General features: G+C 35.2%; 1 protein-coding gene across 1 annotated transcript; it reads left to right on the forward strand.

Moving 5' to 3' along the window:
• The first annotated feature begins 15,774 nt into the window (after positions 1–15,774).
• On the forward strand, positions 15,775–16,875 carry HTR1F (5-hydroxytryptamine receptor 1F). The gene has a single exon (XM_069472463.1). It carries the CDS (start codon positions 15,775–15,777, stop codon positions 16,873–16,875), a length of 1,101 nt encoding a protein of 366 aa, XP_069328564.1.
• The last annotated feature ends 10,400 nt before the right edge of the window (positions 16,876–27,275 follow it).

Genomic DNA, 27,275 nt, shown 5'->3' on the forward strand with positions numbered 1-27,275 from the left:
ACATACACAACAAACAGTGACAGAAGGGATCAGAGTCTGACAGACAAGTCTGAGTGGACTCTCATATCCATCCCTTCCAACAGTGTAGAGACACCAGAAATGAGAGAAAAGGCCACCCTTTTCCACTATCCAATCACCTCCTTCCCTCAGCTCCTGCCTCTTTTTACCCTTTATACCTCTTTTTGTTAAAAGTCAGGAACCAGTCTCTGCATTCTGAAATCCTGCCTTCCACCCTCTGAGTCCCCAAGCCCCCCATTGCCCCCACTGGATTAGTTCTCTGCCTCCATAGAACCCAACCTTATACTTTGCTCTTATATAACACTTAGCATACCAAGGCTCTAAGATGACAGAAGGGAGCATCAGGAGAGTGCTCAAAGAGCATGATTTATGCCCCCTGGAGGCTGAAGAACATTATGTCTCCCACCTGGCAAAGCCTAAGGTTGAAAGACTTGCTATCCAGGTACTTCATCACAAACCCAGTAAAGGTGGCTACTTTGGTAATAGCTCTTTGCTTAGGCAATAGAAAAATATTCATTTGACAAATATTTATGGAGCTCATACTATATGTCAAACTCTTTTCTGAGAACTTGGAATACATCAATGAACAAAACAAAGATCCCTGCTCTCATGTCAATTACATCCAAGTAAGTAAAGATAGACAAAAACTTTCATAATAAATAAATATGTAGTACAAGAGAGTATAAGTGCTAAGGAAAAGGATGATGAAGAAAATGGTACCTTGAGGAGGATGAGGGGTAAATGTAGGTTGCAACATTAAGTAGAGTGATGAGAATTTGAGCAAAATTTGAAGGAGGTGATGGAATTAATTAACCAACTAGTTATCTCAGGTGAGATATCAGGGAAGAGCTAGAGCATTAGCTCTGACTTGAGCATGTATCCCCTGGGTGAGGGAGGTTGTTAAAACACAGATTGACAGGCTTCACTCCCAAAGTTTCTGATTCAGTGTCAGGGATGGTGACAAAAATTCATATTGCTTAAAGTTGCCAGGTGATGCTGGTGTTGCTGGTCCAGGAACTCCACTTGGAGAGTCACTGAGCTAGAGGAAAACTCCAGAGTGGGAATGTGCCAGATGTATTCAAATGTTTTCCTGAGTAAGGGCCACTCAGGGAAGAGCTATCTGGATCTAATCTAAAAGAATTTTACTCAAGAGGACTACTTTCAGAGGCTGTGGGCTGAACACCAGAAAATTATGGACTAAGGAAAGAATTTTCATGACCAACTGGAGAAGATAAGAATTCTGCCTTGAAATTCTCACTTTCTCTGGACTAATCAAATTCACTCCTTTCAAGACACTACTTCCTCCCCTCCTAATCTAAGCTTATTTCCCAATTGGTGTCTTTATTTACCATTTGACTTTAGCTCCTTTTCTGCTAATATCCTCAACTCCCTTGCTACCTTGTGCTTCCCCACAGCAAGATATATAATCCAACAATGTTCCTTTTCCACTCTCCTATGGGTACTGAGCATTTTCAAAAACAAAACAAAAAAAAATTGCACTGTAGTATAGACTAATGCCTATACAGAATACACAGGATTCTTTTATCTGCCTTTGATTACCTCCCTTCCCATCACAACTGTGGTGAATGTTCATCTTACTCTTTGTGATTTCTGCCTCTTCCCCCTCAGATTACATCGCCTCCCATTCAAAGAGAAAATAGAATTTATGACACATGAAAACCCTTAACTTTCTGCCATTTTCTACCACCACCCAAACACTCACATGCTCACATATGCACCAAGCTGTTAAACTTATTTTCTTCACTTATCTCTTTCCTTCTGGTCCCAAATAAGACAATACAGATAAAGTATCTAGGAAAGTGCTGGACACAAACTAAAGTACTGAATAAGTTTGTCTGGTTGGTTTTAATTTTATTCCTTTTTAAAAGTAGGTAACAAATACTTAATGGGTGCAAAATTAGAGTCCGTTTCCAAACCTTTTTCTTAGACACACATTTCTATCCCTTGGAAACAACCACAGTTAATAGTTTCTTGTGTCTCCTTCCAGAGATATTCTATACACAAATAAACAAATGTATTTACAATTTTTTTTTTTAAGAGAGAGGGTCCTGCTCTGTCACTCAGGCTGGAGTGCAGTGGCATGATTACAGCCAGCTCTCTGCAGCCTGGAACTCATGGGCTCACACGATCCCGCTGCCCCAGTCTCTCAAGTCACTGGGACTACAGGCATGTACCACCATGCACAGCCAATTTTTTTTTATTTTTTGTAGAGACAGAGTCTCACTACATTGCTCAGGCTGGTCTCAAACTCCTGGCCTCATGCGATCCTCCCAACCTCAGCCTCCCAAAGTTCTGGGATTATAGGCACCTGGCCAATATTTTTTATTTTATATGAATAGTAATATGTTGCTACACTTTTCTGTGCTCTGATTTTTTGTTTTAAAATATGTTTTGAAAATCCTTTCATGTTAGAACATAAAGAACTGCTTTGTTCATTTTAAGTATATACAATTTATTTGCCTGCATCTATTGATGCACGTATTCATTTCTACCATGTACAAATATATTTACAGGATAAAGTATTAGAAATAGAATGATTGGATCAAAAGTGATTATAATTATCTCCACAGGACTGTACCAGTTGATGTCAGCAATATGTAAGAGTCATGCTTTCCCCCACCCTCAGTTAACACAAAGTGTTTTTCATTCATTTATTCATCCATAAAATATTTTTCAAGTGACTAGGCTCAGGGATTGAAGTCTCTGCCCTTAAATATCTTATATTCTAATGAGAGAAGACATACTATACACAAATAAATTATAAATGGTTAAATTTGTAATTCAAATTTTTACTTTGCCTGAGAGATTTAGTTGCCTTGCCAGATAAATATACCAAATTATCTTTGCATTTTAAAAAAATCAACTTTCTCAGCTTGAAGTTTTCATCTAATTTTGGCCTTTTTAAAAATTTCTAAATTTTAAGTTTTTCGTTAGTAACCAAACCTCTTAAATGAATACACAGACTTTCTCAATTTCTTCATCTTCCATTCATTCCTTAATGTATTATCCTCATGAATCTCTGGTTTTTTATATGCACAGGGTTTCAACTAATAATCTATAAATTATAAACTACATTTCAATCCACGTCTGTCTTCTAGAGAATTCCAAGTGGGCTATCTCATGATAAGTTAGTACCAATGTGTTTGACACTACCTACTACTTTCACCATGATCCTATCCTTTTCAATCCCTTCTAAGCCTCCTTCTCTTGTATCCCCAACCAAGTAAATAACATCATCATCCACCAGTTGCCCATCAAGTGACATAGGAATCAAACCTCTTTATCCCTTAAGTTTTACTTCCTCCCAAATCAAATTATAAAATCCCATCATACACTAAAGAAGTTTAAACCTGTTCTCTCTCTTCACTGCCTTGTTCATTTCTTGGCTGGAGTCTCATTGTTGCTCACCTATACTACTTAATAATTCCTATCGCAGTCTCTAATCTTTACCTAATCCGCTTTACCTTCATTGCCTCCAGCACTGTGCCATATAAAGCTTTTGCTTCCTGTATAACTTTTCAATCCCCAACTGATATAACTCATTCAAATTATTCTCCTACCATACTCTTCTTGATATTGTACCTTTGCAAATTCTGTTTCCTCTCCCGAAAAGGCCTTCTCTACAGCCTACTTCCCCCAACCATCTGTCAGACCCAGTAAACACATTCTTCAAGCCTTAGCTTAACTTTAAACTCAAGTGTAACATCTTTTCTTGTCTTCCCAAGCAGAACTGCTACAGCCTCCTATGAATAATCATAGCTTCTTTTTTATACATTTACATTTATCACATAGTACACTTTAGGTTATAAGTACTGGCTTCATTCTCAGGCTTCATGTGGTGGCAGAGGCATTTCAAGAGATCCAAGCTTAAATACTCACAGCTGTCTGTCCAGTGGGAAAATAAAAATAAAAATTACTGCCTAGAAACTCCCACAAAATTCCTAGGGTTCACATGCCCACTACCAAACTAATCACTGTTATTTACAAGCATTGCCAGGGAGTTACAGTTTTTATGATCTATCAGGTTCCCAATGGGAAATAAATGGCACACTCAAATTAGGAATTTATTATAATAGAACTATTTATAAAGATGTGGTGTGAGTAAAGGAACCATAATCAATAGTGCTAGACATGCGGCATGTCACCATGGCCAGGTATGAACCTAAATGTCACATTTGCACATGACCTGGACCCAGAGACAGGCCTCAATGGCAATACCACCAGTGCCATTTTCATGTGTAAACAATTCTTGAGTAGCAAATGACAATCACTTATGCCCTTGCTTCCACTTTGTCTGCTCAGGAGCCAACCAGAGAAACCAATTTTAATGCAGAAACCATACCTTGCCCCACCCTGTTACCCACCTCATTGGTGCCAATGGGCAACATCGTTACAGAACTTGTAGTTGCAAGTCAAATCTCTTAATAGCAACTGTATCATTCATCATGCTGAATCCTCCCTGGGCTTCTGCTGAACTAACAGCAAGTATATTCAAAATCTATCTGCCCTATAAGAATACATTTATCTCATCATGCTGCAATGATTTGTATGCATAATAGTGAGCTATTTGAGAAAATGTTTTACGCCATATTCATTTTTACATCCAGATTGCCAACACTAATGCTGAAACTAAATAAATGTTTGCTGAATAGGTACATGTCTCTTTTCCCCAACTACTGATAAACAATATTTTTCTTGATGTCATGAGCTGCATCTTTTATGTATATGTATCATGTACAGAACCTAAACAAACTGAACTGCTTAATAAATATTTATTGGTTGATGTTCAAAAGTCAGGAAACAAATCAGGAAGTTTAACATTTGCATTCTCCATTGTTTTGTAATTCCATTCAAATTTGCTCTATGCTAAGGCATAACTAGGGAATATATAAACAAACCATTACTGTTTGTTTAACCATGTCATTTCTGAAATATTTAACATACTCCATATTTTTTAAATAATTTTCTCTATAACTATGACTTTTATTAATATCTGCCTTAAGTATACTGATTTATTAACATACTTTTAATCTTGAGATTATAATAGCCACTATTATAGTAATAACCAAAGTGAAAGAAGTATAGAAGTAATCAATATAACTGAATGAGAACTTGTTTTTAAAGTTAATAATGCTAGCCCAAAAATCTTGGACAAAAGAAAAATTATTTGGTAGCAATTTCAATATTCTCAAATGGAAAAAATAATGTTAAGTCAAAGTACTTGAAGAGTTGTTCTCCTTTCTTGTCATTCAACTATAGATAGATTTGTCATACTATCTTGGGGCTGAATCTCAAGATATTAGTATGTTAACTATGTTCTGTCCTTCACTTCATATCTTGATATTCTAGGATAATTTATTGTGTAAAACAGAGACAAACAACATATTTTATTCTACAGCATTAAGTAAAAAAAAAATAGAAATATCTCATTATTTAAAATCATGGTCTCTTTAGACTTAATATTTACATAAAGCCAGTGTACATTTAGGTTAAATATTTCTCAGTCAATCACTGCCTGTTGTATCCAAGTTTTAAAGTTAAGTTTTTCCTCATATTCTAGTTGATAGCCTTGGTTAACCAGCAGACTGGAAAAACCATATTGTATTTGAGTAGAGCTCCAAATCATGGCCATATAAACATCTGCCTTGTGTTCAGTGCTGAATGTTCTATAATACTATCAATTAAAGATGATAAATCAGCTGCCCAATTTCAACTGACAGCAGTTAGCATCCACACTTTGTTACTAGACTTCTGCTGTATAAAGCATCCATACCAAGCCTTGAGTACCCAATAAATGTCAATATTATTTGCTTTATTTATGATACTCAGTTAATCAGCTGGTACTTACTAAACCTACCTAATGTAAAATGTACTTTAAGTATAAAGCTTAAGTAAAAGGAATCAAAAGAGAAAAAATGTATTAAAGGTGAAAGAAGGGAACGGATACTTTCATTTTAACATATTTATGAAAGAAAAATAAAATAAAATGGAAGCACATACATCAAGATCAAATGAAATTTCTTTCATTCCATTGATTATATTTGCATAAAATATAAGTAACAGTCTAATGCCTCCTGAGTGCTGGTGAAAAAACAAAAAGGAAAGAGAAGAGAATAAAAGAGATTGTTGTACTTTAAGTTGCTTAAATCTTGCCAGCTTAGCTTGGTTAACTAACTATAATGCATCAAAAATAAATAAATAAATAAAAATATAAATAACTAGCTGGGTGTGGTGGTGCTTGCCTGTAAATCCAGCTACTAGAGAGGCTAGAGAGGCTGAGTCCAGCATGGGCAATAAAGTGAGATCCTATCCCCCCCCCAAAAAAAAAACAAGAAAACACAAACTGAAGTTGTTAAATAAAATGTCATCACCAAAATTAATTTTGTTAGCATCCCAACCACAACAGCTTTCATTAAGTTTTAACACATCCTACGCATGCAATATTTTTTTCCAAATAATTTACGAAGATGTTTTTATTCATGTTTAGGGAAAATTAGCTATTGTCACTTCCCATTTTGAGATGGCCTTTGCCCAACCTAGTATTTTTCCCTAGATTAGATATTTACCACATTGTTAATAGTTAATTTTAGAAACAAATTTTAAAAAATATTCTTCACATCTAGCATATAGCTAAATATTAACTTTCTTGTAGCTTTCTAGTAAGGATACAGAATTTCCACATTTTCTCTAATTCCTGGTGATGACCATTTACATAAGATCTTATTACATACAATGTCACTATGAAGTGAACTATTTGCCTTACTAAATACTAAAGGATCATGCTTTCAATAGGGCTCTAAAAAAATATTCAAGGAAAGGTAAGCAAGGAAGAAGAAAAGATAATGACCATGTTCTTTCAAAATTTCCATCTCTACCTTGCTAACATATGACCCATTTTCTATTTTAACTCAAATATTGAGAGAGTACATCATTCCTCATTCATGGTAATTGTACTGTATTTCCTCCTACCATCCCCTTACATATGGTAGAATTAGAAAATTTACTATTAGATAGTGATGGTACTATGGATACTATAAAATGAGGACTGGGGTAAAAATTAAAATAATACTTTCATGACTATCTCCAATGCTTACCATAATCCTAAAGGTAGAGGTTGCTAGCCCTATACTACAGATAACCAATATAAACATTCGCCTGGAACCTTAGGTGCCAGGCGCCTAAGGGATTTATATTTAATCTTCGACAACACTTTGTAAGGTTTGACTTTTATTTTCTTCCCTCTACAGATAATGAAACTGAGTCTTTGAAATGATTTTCCTGAGCTCACACTATTAAGTGAGGGAATAAGGCTGCAAATGAAGTTTTATTGACCTCTAGCACTTTCGGGTTTTATTCTCAATACTTGATAGTCTCTTAATTAGTTGAAGTTACTATTTCATAAATAAATACCAGTTCCTGTTGCCTTCACAGCCCCACTTCTGCCATATCTTCCTACCCCTCCTTCACACACACACACCCTCAGGCACACACTCAACTTCCTTTCTTCTTTTCTTTAGGTTTCAGCAACAGCCAACCAAAGTAAATAGTAGAACATACTGAGTCTGTACATACTGATTTACTCCCTTTTCCATAGGAAAAGCACCCAGTAGGTGCTCTTATAGCTGGTTTCAAAGTATTCATCGAAAGTTTTCCCTAAGATTGTCATTGTTGCAATTTAATTATTTTCCCAAGTGTGGCAGATTACCAAGCAGCTGTCTCTTGAAAACAATAACCAGATCCATTTGAGCAATGAAATATGTGTATATGTAAATTCCATTTAAAATTAGAATTACTCTTCTTTCTAATCCTTTTTTAAGATTTGGTTAAAGCTGCTTAATGAATCAATAGACTGCATGTGGATGTCAGTAGCTACCAGGGAATGAAGAGTCTTCTCAAAGGACCACTCCTATATGAGTGCGTATTTCTCACGGGGGCAAGTCATTTTAAAATGACTAAACATGGTTCATTTGTCCTTTAGTGGGTCTAGAAAACTAAGTGTGAAACAGCTCTTACTCTTCAGTATGGACTAAAATTCAACATTCCAGCTGATCACATAAATTTTCCTCAAGCATGACCATCATTTCATTAATGATAAAATGCAGGAAAAGAGGAAGATGAAGAACTAATTTTCAATAACCACTTAGCAGTATGCCTGCTTGTATCAGTCTGAGACTGGTCAGGAAAACAGAGTCACTAAAATATTGATGGAATAAAGAGGTTTCATGAGTATATTAGAGTTTACACCAATGTTCAAAAAGCTAGGGGACAAAGGCCAGGGAAATCAAAAGTTAGATTCAGTATTCTTGCTACCTAAAGTCAAAGAAGAAGACACTGAAGCTGCTTCTTTGGGTTACCAAACTGCAACCCAACCACAGCAAGTCCACTTGCTTAAGGCTTCTTGGGTGTGGCTCCAGGCCATGGTCCTCACACATGGCTCAAAATAAACCTCTTTAAAATTATTTTACAGAGTTTGGCTTCTTTTCTGTTGACAGAGACTTGCAAGAGGGCAACTCCTGTTTTCTAGTAGTAAAACAACTTGTAAAAGTATGGTCTGCAGTAATCTGGAAGATAAAATGTGTTTAATGAACTTGTGGATCTGCTCAAAAAAATTTCTAGGAAGAATTTTTAAAATGCCAACTGACAATTTTTTTAGCTGTGTATAATGGAAAGAGAAGAATTAATGTTTGAAAGCAAAATTTAGAAGAAATATATAAGAGCTGGCACTTGCTAGATAGGAAAACAAAACTATTTCACATGACTCATCTCTCCAGAGAACAAAAGACTGCCAAAGAAAAAAATAGCATCAGCGTAAAGAATGTATCAAGGATATGGCCAGGCCAGGCGTGGTGACTCATGCCTGTAATCCTAGCACTCTGGGAGGCTGAGTCAGGACGATCACTTGAGCTCAGGAGTTCTAGACTAGCCTGAGCAAGAGTAAGACCCCATCTCTACTAAAAATAGAAAAATTAGCCAGATGTAGTGGCATGCACCTGTAGTCCCAGCTACTTGGGAGGCTGAGGCAGGAGGATTGCTTGAGCCCAGGAGTTTTAGGTTGCAGTGAGCTATGATGATGCCACTGTATTCTACCCAGGACAACAAAGCGAGATGCTATCTACAAAAAAAATAAAAATAAAAATAAAAATAAAAATAAAGGATATGGCTGTAAAACCTTTTATTAAGACTTCAGAAGATTTAAGGGGTACTTAGTAAAGCCTCCAAGCTAGATAAAGGGACTTTTAGGATCTCAAGGTTGCTATCCCATAGCCCTAATATTCTGTCCAAAGAAGAGAGAAATTTGTCTTGAAAAGAATTATGCATGTGGCACTTGGGGCATGTAGTGATTGTCAATCAGATTTATAGGGAAACACAAAGTTTTTAAGAAAATTGTACTAACTTGTATTAAAAGGGAAAGAGTTCAAAATGAAAAAACTTTCTATTGGCAGAAAGCAGGGTAAGAAGCCTTCTTAGCTGCAAATCCAGACTATTTCTCATAGACCAGACAGGACCTCTCCAAGAGCAGAGTCAAGAGCCTGGAGAGCGGATTCAAGAGCTGAAGAGTACAGTGAATTAGGGAACCAATTTAGAAAGCAGAAGTGGGCCCTAATGCAAGTGGATTTCTAACCCTCAGAGTGTTCCACTCTGATAACCTTTGTCTGGGTGGATTTCAGGTCAGTGGCCACTATGTGCTTCCCATTTCCTCATCTTTCTTAATGGGGGTGTCTATTGCAGTTATCCTGTCCCCAACTCACCATTGTATATTGAGGATTGAGGAACAGATAAATTGTCTTTTTAGTTCACAGCTCTGAGTCAAGAGGCACTGAAGCCTCAAGGAGTCTCATCTGTTTCTTGACCTGATACAAAACATGAGATCACGGACTTCCAGACTGGTGCCATCACTGGATAAGATTTGGGGAGCTTAGGAAATGGGTGAATATATTTTGAGTATGAGAGAGATGAGAATCATTGGAACCAACAGACACACTAAAGAAAAGATAATCCATAAGCTGAGAACAAAACTAGATCAGACATCTGAGAAGCACAAGCACACTCCCTCAGTTGGACATGGGCAGAGTCAAAGCAAGACATGATGGGGAGGGGTGGGTATCCAAAGCCTAAAAGGCAGTTGAGTAGAAAACCTGAGCAGTGTCTATCAAGAACCTCAGAGACCAGATCCAGCAGATAGTGACGAAGAAATAGGGAAAAGAAAATTTACACATATACATGGCAAACATAGGCAAGGTTCCATTGACAGAAGTACTATAAAATCTTTCTGTAGGTTCACATCTCTCTCTGTGAGCAGGTCTCCACTGGTACAAAGGATTTGGAGCAATCCCTAACATTTTCATATCCTAATTCTGGAATCACTCCCAAAATTCAAAACTATGCAATCCCAGGCTCTGAACCTAACAGCAATCTCTCTTCTTTTTTTTTTTTTTTTTTTTTTTCATCCTTGCACATTACCTGAACCCACATTACACCTGCTCCTGAACCTCACCAGGACCTCAAATTACTCGACCCTGGTCTATTTCCTCAGCATGTTGCCCTCTCTGGAGTGCTCTTTGAGAAACTAGCACTGATCCAGCACCCCCACCAACATCTTCCTTTTAGCCTTTGACCCTAGTCTGCATCCCAATTCTTGATCCAATCCTGAATCAATTCAGTTATCTTTTTCCTTGCGATATAAACCCTAATTTGAATCACTGATGGAGAATAAAAAAACCTAGACCAATTTTATCCCAATTACCTCTTAAACATTCTAATTTCAGCTATACCCTTAAGAGTGCTCTGTAATCTTCTTGCTTACACCTTCTCCTTAGAACAGCAGTGCCACTCTCTTCAAGATGTATCTTGCTACCTGCACACCTCTCTCTGCCAAAACACAGATCTTATCCTTTCACTTACATTTCTAAGACTTCTGATGGCCTACAAAATAAAATCTAGTGTCTTTATCATAGCCCCTCATTGTCTTCCTCAGTTAACTTTCATCCCTCGCCTCCAACCCTGTCCCTAATAATGCCTTTGCAATACTTAAGTCACACATCAGACTATTTCACATGTCTGAATGCATCCTACATTTTTATGCTTCTGCTTTTGCTCCTACTTTTCCCTCTATCCACAAAGGCTGTCACTGTTTAACCATGGTATTATTAATTCTCCCTCACTAGTATTCCCAAGACGCTTTATACATATCTCCATAATGCTGTTATTGCATTGTATAATTATATTATAATTATGTGTTTAGCTGTTTCATTACTAAGGGTAGCTTCTAAAAGACATGAATAATGTGTTGTTTTGCTATTTTGTTTGCATTGTTCAGAGGTAGGTTTTGGGGGGAGAATTGATGGGGAGGAATATCTTTTACAACTCTCAGATTGATCAGCACATAAATAACACTCGATAAATAGTTCTTGAAGGAATAAGTGAGAGCAAAAAAAATATAACAGTAGAAAGTAAATCTCAGAGTTGAAAAGACAGCAAAAAAAATTGGGAAACACTATGAATATATTCATACTATTACAATCAACACACGTAGACCTGTTTACTACCTTAAACATTCAATTAGATATTTGCTTCCATTTGCATACCTTTCTCAGTTTACAACATAATATTTATTTTATAGTAAAAAGTAGTTATTTTAGAGACCTCATGACTAGAATAGAGCTATTAAGTAATAAACCTCCTACAGAGAGTAAAATGGTGGTTAGGAGAATGGATTTGTTCTACCAATTATTTGTTATGTTGTTGTTGTAGAGAAGTTTATTAAACTTCTGTGGCTCAGTTTTCTTATCTAAGAAAAGAAATATAATAATTCTACTCACCTCAAAGTTTAGCTGTGAGGATTAAATAGGTTAATACTTATAAAGCACTTATTTCAATGCCTGCAGAAGTAAACAGAAAAGATGAATATTGTTATTATTCTAATTGAAACAGCAAACTTGTACGTTCTCATGAGGGCTTGATAGAACTGAATTTTACTATCTTGTAACTTTACAATGTTTTTATAAAAACTATTTGTGTATGACTCCCCCACCCAGGTTATTTACAATATAAAGTAAATTAAACTATGCCTCTAGAGCAAATAGTTTAACCAGAGGACAATATAATTGGATATCAAGATCAAATAGACACCTGAATATAAATAAGCATTAGATTTAAAATACTGTGTATAACCAGGGGGTCAAATACATCATGTGGCTAAATCAACAAATCAGCAAATATTCATGCTGAATAAAGCCTCCAGAAGCTTCCTCTCTCTCTGATTATCAAGAAGGCTACATATAACTGATGAGATTACGGGTTCTGCTTAAAGAATAATCTTGATTATTTCCCAGTAAAGACATTCAAACTACAGAATCCAGTTTATGTTCTAAGAGTAAAAGAGACATGTGTAACATAGTCTATGTCCAGTAACCCAGAGGTGGTCCCTAGCACCATGAGAACACATAGTGGTAACTTAAGATAAGAAGGAATCTGGTCAGAGGCCATTTCTGAATTAATAAAGGTAAATTGTTAAATTTCTAATTGTAAATAGCAAGAAAAATAAGACAAAAAGAAAATAAAATCCAATTATGATTGACTGCATTTGTTTTCCCATTTTCTTTTTGTCTATAACTTAATCAGAAGATTAATTAAGTTTCTAAGTTTAATATTAAAAATATTTTTGGTGGCCAGGCACAGTGGCTCACTCCTGTAATCCTAGCACTCTGGGAGGCTGAGGCAAGAGGATCGCTTGAGGTCAGGAGTTCAAACCCAGCCTGAGCAAGAGCCAGACCCCATCTCTACTAAAAAATAGAAAAAAATTAGCTGGACAACTAAAAATATATAGAAAAATTAGCCGGGCATGGTGGCACATGCCTGTAGTCCCAGCTACTCAGGAGTCTGAGGCAGTAGGATTGCTTGAGCCCAGGAGTTTGAGGTTGCTGTGAGCTAGGCTGATGCCATGGCACTCTAGCTCGGACAACACAGCAAGACTCTGTCTCAAAAAAAAAAAAAAAAAAAAGGCACATAAATTTTATCATACAATTCTAAAATACAACAAAATTTTTATTTTTTTTCTTGGCATTAAGTACCATTTTACTGAGCTTCATTTAAATGCTACAATGTGACACTTAGAGAAATCAGTTTAATTACAAAATAATTCACCTTCTAATTTTAAGCTGGTCCACCTTTCCATAGAATTAATTTTTATTATGGAAACCCACATAAACATTCTCTTCTTTAAAATTCTATACAAAAGGTAATTTCAGGATTATCTCCTGCCAAAACTATTTATCAGGAAAATTAAAGTGGGAAGTTATTTTTGTCTGTAGTATGAAAAATGTCAGCACTTTCAATCAATTTCTATAACACTAAATAAACACCATTGTGAAGGAATTAGCCAATTAAAAATATATTAAGGATTTTTAAATTAAATGTATAGCAAAATGCTATGATTCAAGAATGTGAGAAAATTGGAAGTAAGGTAGAAATTAATTAATCTACCATGTTTCTATGTTTTATTAGCTCTGAAGTAAGCATTTTACATTTGACCATTGACCCCCTAATGTTTCCAGGGGAAATAGCTAAGGATTGTGACGTTCACTGATATTGAAAACACATATCGAGGATTTTAATGACAGTCCTTATGGTGCCTATGAGCACATCATTATGTCTCAAGCCCTGTGATCCAATATTGATTTTAGGAAATATAGTCATAGCATAACCCTTATAATAGGCTGAAAAGAATGGAAACAATGTGAGGGAAGGGGAGTGAGTAAATCAAGAGCATGAAGTCGAAGAGCTACATGAAGACAACGATAAAAATAGGGAAACATCCTTAGAAAAGCTAGTGTAAGATCATTTATTTGAGAAACTCCAAGAAATAAGAATCTGAGGAAGACAGATGCTAAAAAAGTTGTATTATAGCAGGAACGTCAGAGTCACCCTCAATAGAGAGGAACTCATAGATGCTGCAGCACTGAAAATACTATACAGATGAGGTGTGACGATTATGCCCAGAAACCTGATTCCCTGGACCAACAGCATCAGCATCACCTGGGTATTTGTTAGAAATGCAGGTTTTAGGGCCCCAGACTCACCGGACTCCAGAGGGTGAGACCCAGCAATCTGTTTTAGCAAGCCCTCCAGGTGATTCTGAAGCACACTAAATTGTTTTTCTAAGGAGACTTTAGCCTCCATTCTTTATCTGGAGTTCTCTTAGGTGCTCTTTACAAATGAGTAAGTGTTGACATAAATAGCACAGATATACAACTACTTCTCAATTACTCAGCAAGACATTACTCAACCACTTATGTTTTTGGGTGGCAGGTATTCAAATTTCTTCTGCCACTCAATTTGCTTTACAGCACTTGCCTTCAATGAATACCAAACGATAAAATTTAAATTTAGTACTAATAATTCAAACACAAGTAGAATGCTAAATATGCTGCACTTGAAGGTATTTTATATTTCACCACCTTATATGTACAATTATTCATATTCTATGAAGTATTTGGTAAAAAATATTAAGTATTTAAAATTATTATTTCATCAGTTCCAACAAAAGAAACATAACCACTTTAAAGTACATATAATTTAGGGAATATGAAAGTATAGTAATGGTTGTAACTAAGAATAAAGTTTCAGGTTTCTACTTTCTCTTTGTCTTCTCCTAAGATACCTGTAGCTGCTAAAGAGTTATTAAAGAGAAGAGGATTGATGGGGGAAAAAATCTACCTTATTAAAGGTATTAATCTTATTTTGTTACACTCCAAATGCTTTTATTTTATTTGTAATAAGTACTAGCATGGACTAAAGCAAAAAATATAAGCTATGTGTGGAGAGTCCCCTTACAGAAGTAAGGTAACGTGGTTATTACAATGGTGACTCACAAAGGAGAATAATTTCCATTTCAGGGTGAGTATCATTATGAGCTCTCCTTACTGGCAAGTTCACTTGGTAAGTGGGTTATTTGGTCACATATGTCATTGTTATAATGGGTAGTGTTATATGGTTATTTGACTCCAACTAATCTTATTTTATCTTTTTAAACAAAATAAACTACTTATATCCACAAAGTCTACTAAACATTGTGACATTTTCCTAATTTCATAAAATGATCATGGAATGCTAGAGATTACTAATTTTTTTTTTGCTTATTTCCCTTTATATAACCTCTATATCCTGAAGTAAATATACTAAAATTTCCTTTAGTCTCCATAGCCCAATGATAATGTTCTCAATGTAACTTTGAATTAAGTACAAAATTGTTTATCATTTTGAATACTGCCTTTAATGTAATATATTCTCATATTACATTATACAATGCACAAATATATACTAATGACATGTGCTTTTAAACTTTTTCTTCTGTGGACAAAGAGAAAAACATAACTAGGGTTAATACACTTTTAAAAAACAATTCTATAACGGTAGAGATTTTGTTGAGTACCAGTCTAGTTTATTCATGAAAGTTGTTTTATTTGAGCTGTATTTTAAGAAATGTTTTGGAAGTTACTGTTTGTTACTGTTCTCACTGGATTTCTCTTAAATCAAATGAAAAGGAAAAGAAAGTCTGCAATCTGAACTTCATTTTTTAAATCCATAGAATATTCTGGAAAAACACACACATATACTTTAAAAAAATATTCTGAAAGGAAGAGAAAAATTCTTGAAGTCGTCTCTGAACTATTTTTTCCCTTCCTTTGTTACAGGTATCCATTTTTCAGCTATATTAATCTTTTAAAATATAAAAAAATGGATTTCTTAAACTCATCTGATCAAAACTTGACCTCAGAGGAACTGTTAAACAGAATGCTACCCAAAATTCTGGTGTCCCTCACGCTCTCTGGGCTGGCACTGATGACAACCACCATCAACTCCCTCGTGATTGCTGCAATTATTGTGACCCGGAAGCTGCACCACCCAGCCAACTATTTAATTTGTTCCCTTGCCGTCACAGATTTTCTTGTAGCTGTCCTGGTGATGCCCTTCAGCATTGTGTATATTGTGAGAGAGAGCTGGATTATGGGGCAAGTGGTCTGTGACATTTGGCTGAGTGTGGATATTACCTGCTGCACATGCTCCATCTTGCATCTCTCAGCTATAGCTTTGGATCGGTATCGGGCAATCACAGATGCCGTTGAGTACGCCAGGAAAAGGACCCCCAAGCATGCCGGCATTATGATTACGGTAGTTTGGATTATATCCGTTTTTATCTCTATGCCTCCTCTATTCTGGAGGCACCAAGGAACTAGCCCAGATGATGAATGCATCATCAAGCACGACCACATTGTTTCCACTATTTACTCAACATTTGGAGCTTTCTACATCCCACTAGCATTGATTTTGATCCTCTACTACAAAATATATAGGGCAGCAAAGACATTATACCACAAGAGACAAGCGAGTAGGATTGCAAAAGAGGAGCTGAATGGCCAAGTCCTTTTGGAGAGTGGTGAAAAAAGCACTAGACTGGTCTCCACAACCTATGTGCTAGAAAAGTCTTTATCTGATCCATCAACAGACATTGACAAAATTCATAGCATAGTGAAAAACCCCAGGTCTGAATTCAAGCATGAGAAATCTTGGAGAAGGCAAAGGATCTCAGGCACAAGAGAACGCAAAGCAGCCACCACCCTGGGATTAATCTTGGGTGCATTTGTAATATGTTGGCTTCCTTTTTTTGTAAAAGAGTTGGTTGTTAATGTCTGTGAAAAATGTAAAATTTCTGAAGAAATGTCAAATTTTTTGACATGGCTTGGATATCTGAATTCCCTTATAAATCCACTGATTTATACAATCTTTAATGAAGACTTCAAAAAAGCATTTCAAAAACTTGTGCGATGTCGATGTTAGTTTAAAGAAAATTTATTATTAAAGGATGGGTTTTTTGAGGAAGGGAAGTAACTGCACGAATGCTAAATAATAAAACATTTAAACTTTTAGAAGGAAATATATTAAAACTGCTAAAAATGATAGGAATATAATTTATATTTTAACAGCAACACAAATACAAAATTTATTGATTTGATCATTATACTAGAGTACTCAAAATTAGAAAATAATTTATGCAGGTTATAAACAATAGTTTGCGTATGCAATATTCCTAAAAAGCTAACTGAAAAAAAAAAAATATATATATATAATATTAGTGACGCAATTTTTTTACGTTCAGGTCTTACAACAATTATAGGGAAGTTTTCAATTAACAACATACCTTCATCCGTAATTTCTATATAATCCTGTTGTTTTATTATACAATTCTGTTACTTTCTAGAAAAGATATAATTCATCACAAATCACACATCTCTCCTATCTAACCATTCTTGCCCCTTCTCCATCTTACCCGTAGTGAAAGGGGAGAGGGGAAGAAGGTATCAACTCTTATTTGGTATGACTGGAATAAATGTAAAACTCAGAGATTGATATCGCCTTTGTATTTAGGTAGTAAAGAGTAATCATAAAGTGGATTAGGAATGGCAAAATAATTCTGGATACTAGACTTGTGCATATTTAATATATTCTGTTTAATATAAATTCCTAGAAGACTGTTATCTTAACCATATCTTATCAACATTTGAAATCAAAGGGATTAGGGGAAGGTTGTTATGACTGCCCCTTGTTTATTTAGCAATCAAATTTAAGGTACCAAATATCCTAGGTTACTCACCATAGTTTTTATACTCCTAACATCTTTTTAAAATATGAAATACATTTCATTTCTGTTAATATTAATAAGCTCAGTTACTGTCTGTGGTACTCTGCACTTCTGCTTCTCCATACCATTGATTTGAACATGATTTCCCCATTATTATACAGAATGTAATAGGAATTTTTAGAACTTTCCACTGACTTTAAAAAAATCTCTAGTTTTCTAATCGGTAGAAATGAACAGGCAAAGACTCACATTACACTAATTATATATGTATATATATCATATTATATATCACAGTCACTGTATTAGTTCAGTGAGCCAAGACAATTCCATAAGTTTTTCTTCCATATTCATAGAGAGATTTGAAAACAATAGAACCATGCTTTTGAGAAGATTTTTTTTTTTTTTTTGAGCCAGGAAGGTCATAGACTACCTTTGGGAAGGGTTATCATCAACCAAAATCATTTGAAAAACAATATATACATTTTTTAAGTTGTACCTTTATGTGTATTGTAAATATTCTTTCCTGTTGGGGTACTTAAGAGTGGATTACAGTAATTTTTTATTAATATTTATCTGTGACACATTACTCTCAACCTAACAAATATTTACAGAGTTCCCATTTTATACAAGACATTGAGATATGTACTAGATAGAAGATTCCAGAAATAATAAAGTACAGTTTCTTCCCTTAATATGTTCACAATCTAAAAGGAAAAACAAGAAAAAATAAAAACTGTAATAGAAAAGAACAACAAAAGACCTGGCATGAAGTGGTTTACACAGTTACAATGGCACAGAGGAAAAACTGATCACATCTGATTGAGAAGAATCAGAAAAATTTCATAAAGAATGTATCTAAATCAGGTGTCAAATAAACAACATTTGGACAGAGAAATGGAAGAACATACTCAAGGTGGTGGCAACATCAGGAATACAGACCAACCACATCATGCAAATATTTGGTGGGGAATGTTCATGAAATAGCAGTGAATTTGCCAACTATTTAAAGTAATAGAGGAAAAGGAAATTAAAATAAAAATTGGCATTACTGTGGCTGACTTTCAATGTCAGAAAACTAAGTCTGCAGTCAGTTTTATTGCTGTCAGTGAGTGATCACTGAATTTTTTTAGCAGAAATATTACAAGTGTAGGGCAAATCTGAAAAAAAAATTATCTGACAACTGACTGGATTTCAGCAAAGAGAGTAGTGGAGATGACTTCCTGTTAGACAGCAAATCAATAACCCAGACAAGAGGTGATGAAGCCCTGAACTTGATTCTGGCAATGGGAATAAAAAGGAAGAAACAGATGAGAGATGGTGTGAAAAGGTAGAATTTACAGGTTATAGCAAATTCTTTAAGAGGCAGGCAGAGGGAGAGACATGAGTCACTGAGATAATGTCCTTAACTGAAAGGAGGCACTTATCAGAAAGGGCCTATTGGTGAAATGATTACTTCTTTTTGGAGTAGGTTAACCACATAAAGACTTGTCAGAGCTCATAGGCACTACTGACCACATCTGGCCTAAGCAAAACTGACAGGTAAATGAGGTTTCTCCATGACCTCAAAACTGACAGGTCAGTGAGGCTCCCAGCCACCTCTTCCATCCTTGCTTCACTTCATCTTTCAGGCCCTTGTGCTGTGTTGACAGGCAAAGCCTGCTATAGAGTGTTTATCATTCTCTGCTTACTTCCCCTGCCCGGTCTCACTCACCAAAGTTTGATCCTGTGATTTATTAATTCAAAGACCTCGCTAAAGTTAAAACAATCTGTTAAATTAGTTTGTTTACATCCATCTCAGAAATTTATATATCTATATATTGTGAAACTCTAAGAGACACAGCCCATCAACAAGCAGAGTATGGCTCACCTAAATATAGATACTGCCCTCTGATCTGAGTTGGGCTGAAGCTCAAATCTAGGAGAATAATACCATAAGTAAGTGAAGGTTTTATTTTTGCTCTACGTGTCTAAATCTTTGCAAGTGAAGGATGTTTGAAAGGCTAGGACAAGCAACCAAATAAAGATAGGAAGTCAAACTACCAGATACTAAATTCAGTAATTCAGTCCAGTACTCTATCATTAGATACAGCTGTGTATAAACTGTGCTTGAAAATACACTTCTGCTTGAGAAACATGGTCTTTATTGTAGGACCAGTTTAAGAATATGAATTTCCTAGGTTAATAGGGTTTGGGTTTGGGTTTTTGTTTTGTTTTGTTTTACAATGGCCTACAGGGTCAAATCCATATTACAAGCAACTCATCCAGGTACTGGAAGTTGCTGGGTCCATTCTTAAGTAGGACCAATTTCCATTTTAAATTTCCAAAACCAATCTTTCTTTCTCTTTTCTGGTAACTTTGATTCCCCACCTATCCACCCCTAACTTGCCCTAGAGTATGCATGTTCCTTGTTTGTATCAGTTATGTTAGTTTCAAATTTAAAAATTCCCTTAGGAAAGGCATAATCCACATATCCACCGGCTCAATGTTAAGCTTCTCTCTCTGTTTCCAAGAGTTTTTTGTCAAAAATAAATGGACAATTAACCAGAAGCCAATTACTAGTAAATATGTTGATTTGCTCCACCAAATCGCTTGAAAGTGGGGATGATCATCAGCTTATTGCTGAAATCCATTCCTTTACTTCAAGGAAGAAATTATTTTCTCATGAATTTATAAAAGACTATTTTTGACTTATAGGTCAGAGAATTAGGTTTACTGCACTGCAGTACAAAGGAAGCATGAAAGATTTTTCCCTATCATATCACAAAGTCCTTCAAAGATAATCATGCTTAATTAAGAAAGTGTCCATATTAAAGTAATTTGTTTCAGAGAATTTACATTTTCTGATTAGACTAGAAACCCTGAAACTTCTACTTGAAGAAAAAAGTATAATATTATTTTTATAACAGTAAAAACAATAAATATTGTTGAAGCAGTCATCCATTAAAGTTTGTACTCATTCACAGTTCTACTTTTTACCATGGAGAGTTTCTACCTCTACAAGAACGCTAAAATGAACTTATTAGTTTATGTAGACGTAGCAAAGCTTCCTATGCTCCACAACATCTTTTCATTATATTCTATTAATATTCCTCAACTATATTTAATTAACATTCATGGCTAAAAATTATACTTATTATGTATGTTGTATCATTATCAATTATTATATAATTATATTATACGCCTGGATCTGCTGCCTTGAGGATTCCCCCACTCCAACTCAATTAATAAAGGAAAATTTTACTCACCTCTGCTCCCCACCCCCCAACACAGATACATATTGACCATTTTTTCTTTATGTTAGTTGGTTTGGCTAGAATTTGAATCTATCTATAGCCCTAGTAGAGTGTGTGTGCACGCATGTGAGAGTGTGTGTCATTTTGCAAAACAAGTTGATGTTAAGAAGAACTGAACTGGAAAAAAAACTGACCTACTTAGCATAGCATACTGTTGAACTTGAAGATGAAGGAAGAAGAGTAGGAGGAAGGAGAGTTTGCAACAGGAAGGAGCAGGATTTCAGATTTTAAAAAGCAATGTGCGTAAGAATCATCTGTGATGCTTGTAACAAGGGCAAACGCAAAGATCTAAATTGGTGAGTTCCCAGTGGAGTCCAAGAATCTGAGTCTTTCCCTAGAATCTCAGGTTACTCTAATGAAGGTGAGGCTTGGAGCTTTCATTCTAGAGACCACTGCTTTAAAGCTCCTAGTTAGTTGTTTTCTGGGACTATAGTTAATGAAATAGTGAAATTGAGACTTTACCACCGTTTTACCAGTAGACTCCCACTTAGAATCCAGAAAACTACTTTGCTACTACATGAAAAGCCCCTAATGGGGAAAACTGAACAGAAACAGAAGTAAAAATCACATCAACATTGCTAAGTGGATTATAAAGTATTCAGTTTATTAAAAAAGCTATTGAATCTATTTTCAATGAGCATATTGTTTATATCTTCTCAGGCAAGGAATAAAAGTTTTTCATTACATGTAAAGCAGCAGTTTAGAGTAATAGATAACTCTCTAGATTTGAAATCAGAAAAGGCTAAATTTGAGTCCTATTCTGCTAATCATTAACTTGATTCTGAAAAAGTTTCATTTATGCTGCTTTTCTCGACTATAGTTGAAAGGGTAAGAAGAATGAGATAAATCAAATGCTCTTGAAAAACACCAAGGGCCTGCAAAATAGAAATTAGCATTATTATCATTATTCTCTATAGTAAATCTGGTAGCAATCCGAGGGCATTTGACAGGGAACCTGGTGTTCTGCATGGCGCGCTGCCTGTCTCTGAGTCTGGAGAGAAGCAATTAGTTGATGACCCCTGCTCCTGGCTCTCCCTGGTAGAGCATTAACTCCCCACAACCCTATCCACAGCTATAGAAATGCCCCCCTGTGGGTACTCACCAGTTATTTCTTTCGCTGTGTTCTACCATCCCTTTTACTAAAAGCCTGGCATATTCAAAACTTGCCTACCTTTTTAGAAGGATGTAATTTGATCTTTCCACCCTATTAAAATCATAACTACAATTATTCCAGCATTAGTTTCTTCTATTGATGTATTCAGAGATGATTTCCCATATGTTTCAGATTAGGGTTTTATTTTCATCCTTTAAATAATAAAGGGGAATCTTTCATTTGAAATGAGAATTTTAAGTTGAAAATAAAACTAGAGGCTTAATTTTAAGCTCTATTAAGTATTAGAAAAAATATGACTAATTTATATAAGAATATTAATATGTAGAGAAACTACTCAATAATGGCTCCCTGTTGCTTATGACATTGCATCCAGACTCTTCTTGCTTGGCTTTTAGGGTCTTAATATTAATAACAACAGTACCACCATGTGGAAAATCTTACTTCCCACTGTCCTCCTTAGCCCCAACAAATGCTCTCTTCTCCAATCCAGTTCCTCTCCCCAGTGTCCTCACAATGTGCTTTCCTCATTCTTATCTCCATTACTCTCTTGGCTTTCCACACCCCCTCACCTGAAAGGCCACCTCCTTATGTTAAGCAACTTATCCTTTAACGTATAGATTAAATTCCCCTTCCCCCTTGAAACTGAATCCATATTGTTCTTGAAGTCAGTATCACACAGTATTATCTCCAATAATTCCTTATTTGGAGTCAGACGCGCTATCGTTGCACAATGAGGTCCTGTAATTCCTTATTTGTTTTAAATATCCCTAATTCCTTAATGAGTGTTTGATTTTTATCCCAACAAAAAATAGTACTGTAAGTTACTTAGAACATGTGTGTATTTCTTTATGTCCTTTCCACACTTATACCAAATATTTCTGAATACTGATGTCTAAGCAAACCTGGTCCATTTCACTGTGTTCTAGTAACTAAAATATAAACAGCTGATTTATCTTTAATCTTATATTTAATAAAAGAAATACAAGTGTGTTATTATCAAAAAGTAAACTGAGAGCTTGCTAAAAATAGGAAAGTAGTCCTTATTTTTTAATGCTTAGGGAATACCTGATAATGAAATAGATGAAATTCATACAACACTAATTTTCTAGAAATGTCTATGCAGAATAAATTTCAATAAGCTGTTTGGTAATTATACATTGTTAAATATGCAATATGTTAAAATGCTTTACATGGCCTATTTCTAAAGATAATATTTTGCTTATTATTTTAAAACAGATAGAAATAACAAGTAAACCCACTTGATCATATTAAAACTAAGCTATTGGCTTCCAACTCACCTAATGTGAATGTATTTATATTCCTTGCTAATCCCAGTCCTTCTCTGTTTCACAATTTGTGTGTGGATAAAAAGAGGATAATATTTTAAAATAGGAAATAACTCTACAGTGAAGTAGAAATTGCAATATGTTCTTCACCTCAAAAGAAACAGCTCTTCCTGAGAATATAGAAATCACTTTGTATATTTTTAAAAGCTGGAGAAACAACATTTCTTACCAGTTTCACCTAGCTTGAGCATCTTAAAAGAGGTAATAAGGTTCACACCCACCTCACCATCCTATATAATTATAGTACAAGCACTATCAGGTTGAACAAATATAAAAATGCCAACTCTTTAAAACTGCAGAACACTACAGCAAGCACCTGAGAATCACACCAACCTTGTGAAACACACAATACGTTAACTCTGGCTAACTGAACTGGACTCCTCTTGTTCTCCCAGGGGCCTGTTTGTCCTGGTCATCCTTTTATCCACAAACTCAGGTTCCCATGACATGTCTCTAGAAAAAAGGAAATAAAAGGTAAATTGCAAGTTCATATTTTTATCACTTGTGTTTCTATTTATGTTGGTGTTTCAAAATATGAAACTAAACTCAGCAATGACTTTTTGTGTTAAGCTTTGTTTTCTATTTCATCTTCCTATTAATCTAAAGGTTTAAATACTATCTATTCTACTTGCCATACTTATACAAAAATAATTCCAATTATAATTGCATGCATACTTCAGGAATCTTCTGCTCTTTTCCCTATTCTCATTAGTACATCATCTGCAAAACATTTGGAGGCTCAGGTTGGATAATAGATTTCTTATATTTGTATTTTCCATCGAATAATGTCTGAACTAGAGTTGTATATGTATGCTATTAAACCTGAGCCAAAATTTCAATGCATTTTCTTTCTCGAAATCTTCCCATTAATTAAAAATAATATATAAGTTGTTACCTTTAGTTTTAAAAAAGACAAAAAAAACTAGTTAAGTTTATTTTTAATAATTTTAATATCAATTGCCCAAACTATAGAAAATGTCCAAATATGGATATTAGTAGTCTATGAAGTATAGAAATCTGCCCAGTTTGTTGCTGTTGTTGAGGGTGATAAAAATAAATGTGTACTGGAATTTGATGTTGCTTAGCCCAAAAACATAGCAAAATGTAAAATAAATGATATTCTTCAAATAATGAGTGTTGGCTTTAACTTAATGACTTCAAAATTTCCTATAGCATTCTTTTAAGAAGACTACAAAAGAATAATGTGCAGCAGACATGGATTTTAAGTGTCCAGGTGTTTTCCTCTAGTGTTTGAGAAGGCCTGAACCATAAAGTGTGTCTCCCTCATTTGACCATGACACCTACCATAACTTCATCTCTGGTACTTCACCTCACCTCACTAAAATTAAAGAGTGAGCGTTCTCATTTTAAAAGCTCAACTTAGAACAAAGACATTTCCTTTTATTTTCCTGAATTAAAAAAAAAATCAGTAAAAGTAGTCACTGAAATATTGTTACTAAATATTAATAGTATTCAAGTGCAAATGTATTTTATTCTGAGTTACAATCTCACCCAAGGATAGCTTTGAATGTAATCACGTTGGATTAGCTATTAAATTTTGAGGAACAGCTTCTTTCAACTGTTCCCTCCCAAAATAAATCTTGACAGAGACAAAAGGAAAAAAGTGTTGGCATTTAAGAAGATGAGAAGAAAAAGTTAGAGTGCTGGTTAAATAAATATATTTGCACATGTCTTATAGAGATAAGTGTATCTTCATTAATTTTAAGGAAACTATGTTAGAGGAAGCAATAGAAAAAAACCAAACATTTGCACCTACTTCCAAATATCCGTGAAAGGGAACTTCCTGGAGAAAAGTGAATTTGTTTGCTTTTGTTTGTTTGCTTGTTTCCCCTTTTTCTCTCCTCTCCCCTTCGTCCTCCTTTTGGTTATAGTATCACTTTAGTATACACAGCTGCAATTTTAGACAGTGGAGCTTTGGAGGGTTTCCGCGACTTGATTGCTGACAGGTTAAACGGCATCGGAAGCCAAAAGACTATTTCTGCAGAGGTAAAACCCACAACCACGTCTGCCCCCTTGCGCTCGCTTTGGGGCTTGGACCCATTCGTAGGAGATGGCGGGCTCGGTCGGAGCTTGGAGCATGCGCAGTCACAGTAGCCTCGCGGACTGTTTGCTATGCTGACCTCTGCGTTTCACGTCAGCGACTGGGTTCATGCAGGACTAAATCGCCTGTGGAAAGACCGGGGTCTTTATGTCCTACTACTCAGTTTACTGGTAACCATTATGCCGCACAGTGAATCTCTGTTGAAGCTTCACAGCAAACTATCTTGTACTTTGTCAACTTAACTCAGCTGAATTTAACTTCGTGATACTGGCATAATTGGAATACCACGTTCAAAGATAAGATGCCCATATCATTTCTTGATACTGCTCTTAAAGGATCTTACAGGTGTCAACTAAAATAGCAGCTTTCCAGCTGACCAAGAAACAAACAAACAAAAAACTCTCATTTTCTTTTATTTAGGAAGAGGATTTACGGTATGGATTTTTCTAGCTCTTTTCCAAGAATTTGCAGGAAAGAGTAAGACAAAGTATTTCTTAAAGACATGGTAGGAAATGGAACGTGGATAAATTTCTTATTCAGAAAAAATTCCATCAAACTTTTAAGAATGTTTTCCTTTTTCTTCTTTTCTTCTTTTCTTTTTTCTTCTTTTTCATGTTTAATGATTTGCAGTTTGGCTATGGTGAATCTTAAATTTAAGTTTCTTCTAAGTTGTCCTCTTTGGGGTTCACTGCGGTTCCTGGATCCTGCTTGTTTTCTTCCACAGGTTCTAAAATATGTTCAGACAATATCGTGAAATATAGCTCCTACCCCATTTCTCTGTCTCTCTCCCTTCTAGAATTCCAACTAGATAAATATTATTTTATTCCATTCTTCATGTCTCTTTTGTATTTTCTACTTCTTTATATCTCTGGGCTTCAATTATAGACAATTTTGTGTAAAATCATCCATTGAGTTTTAAAGTTCTATTTTTTCATTTCTAGAACTGTTGGGTTTTATACATCTATTTACTCTTTACTCATGATTCTACGTATTTTTATGTTTTGAAACATTGTAAACAAACTTATTTTTGTTTTTTCAGTCTTTCAATTTCTGTGTCTGAGACCTTTGAGCCTTAACATTGTAAAACGCTTGCTCTCATTCTTGGTGCCTTGTTTCCCTATGTGTTTACTCTGTACTTTGAGCTTCTCATTTTCATTTGAGCTTTATCTGTGGAAATTTTTTGATGCCTGAGATAAAGGTGGATTCCCTCACGGGAGGAATGTCTGTGGGCATTATCAATGCTGTATCAATTTAAATGAAATCATGGACTTGAGGTTTTTTACTTTTGTGTGTGTGTGTTTCATCTACCGGATGGTGTGAATTCTGGACACAAACTTGAATGGAAGCCAGATTGTGGTTATGAATTTTCAGGAGAAATTCTTTCCACCTCCAATCAGAATCAAGGTTAAATAATCAAGTTTCAAGATGGGAAATTTTTTCTTCAGTTCCAGATTAGTGTCAGGGTTTATTCTTAAATTGAGAGTATAACACTTTGGAGTTCTTGTTTTATTTAGAAGGTATCTCCTAATATAATCTTGAACTTGTGTGGGTCATGGGCTTTTTCTTCCATCCCTGAAACCTTAAAAACTAATCATCTGTGCTCAGCAAATACCATCAAGGCAAAAAGCCAATGTCAGTGCTTTACTGTTCTCTCAGGGTTCCAGCCTTTAACTTATTTTTGGCCTAGGTAGTATTTACCTTTTTCCTTTTTTCCCAACATTTGCATGAATTTAAGATTTTTAAAATATTTTTACTCAACAGTTTTAGTTGTTTTCTGCAATAG

This window comes from Eulemur rufifrons, chromosome 7 (assembly GCF_041146395.1).
Source record: "Eulemur rufifrons isolate Redbay chromosome 7, OSU_ERuf_1, whole genome shotgun sequence".
In the NCBI taxonomy this organism is placed as follows: Eukaryota; Metazoa; Chordata; class Mammalia; order Primates; family Lemuridae; genus Eulemur; species Eulemur rufifrons.

Bases quoted from the DNA above. Each gene is read 5' to 3' on its own strand.
- HTR1F (XM_069472463.1), top strand. From the start codon at position 15,775: ATGGATTTCTTAAACTCATCTGATCAAAACTTGACCTCAGAGGAACTG.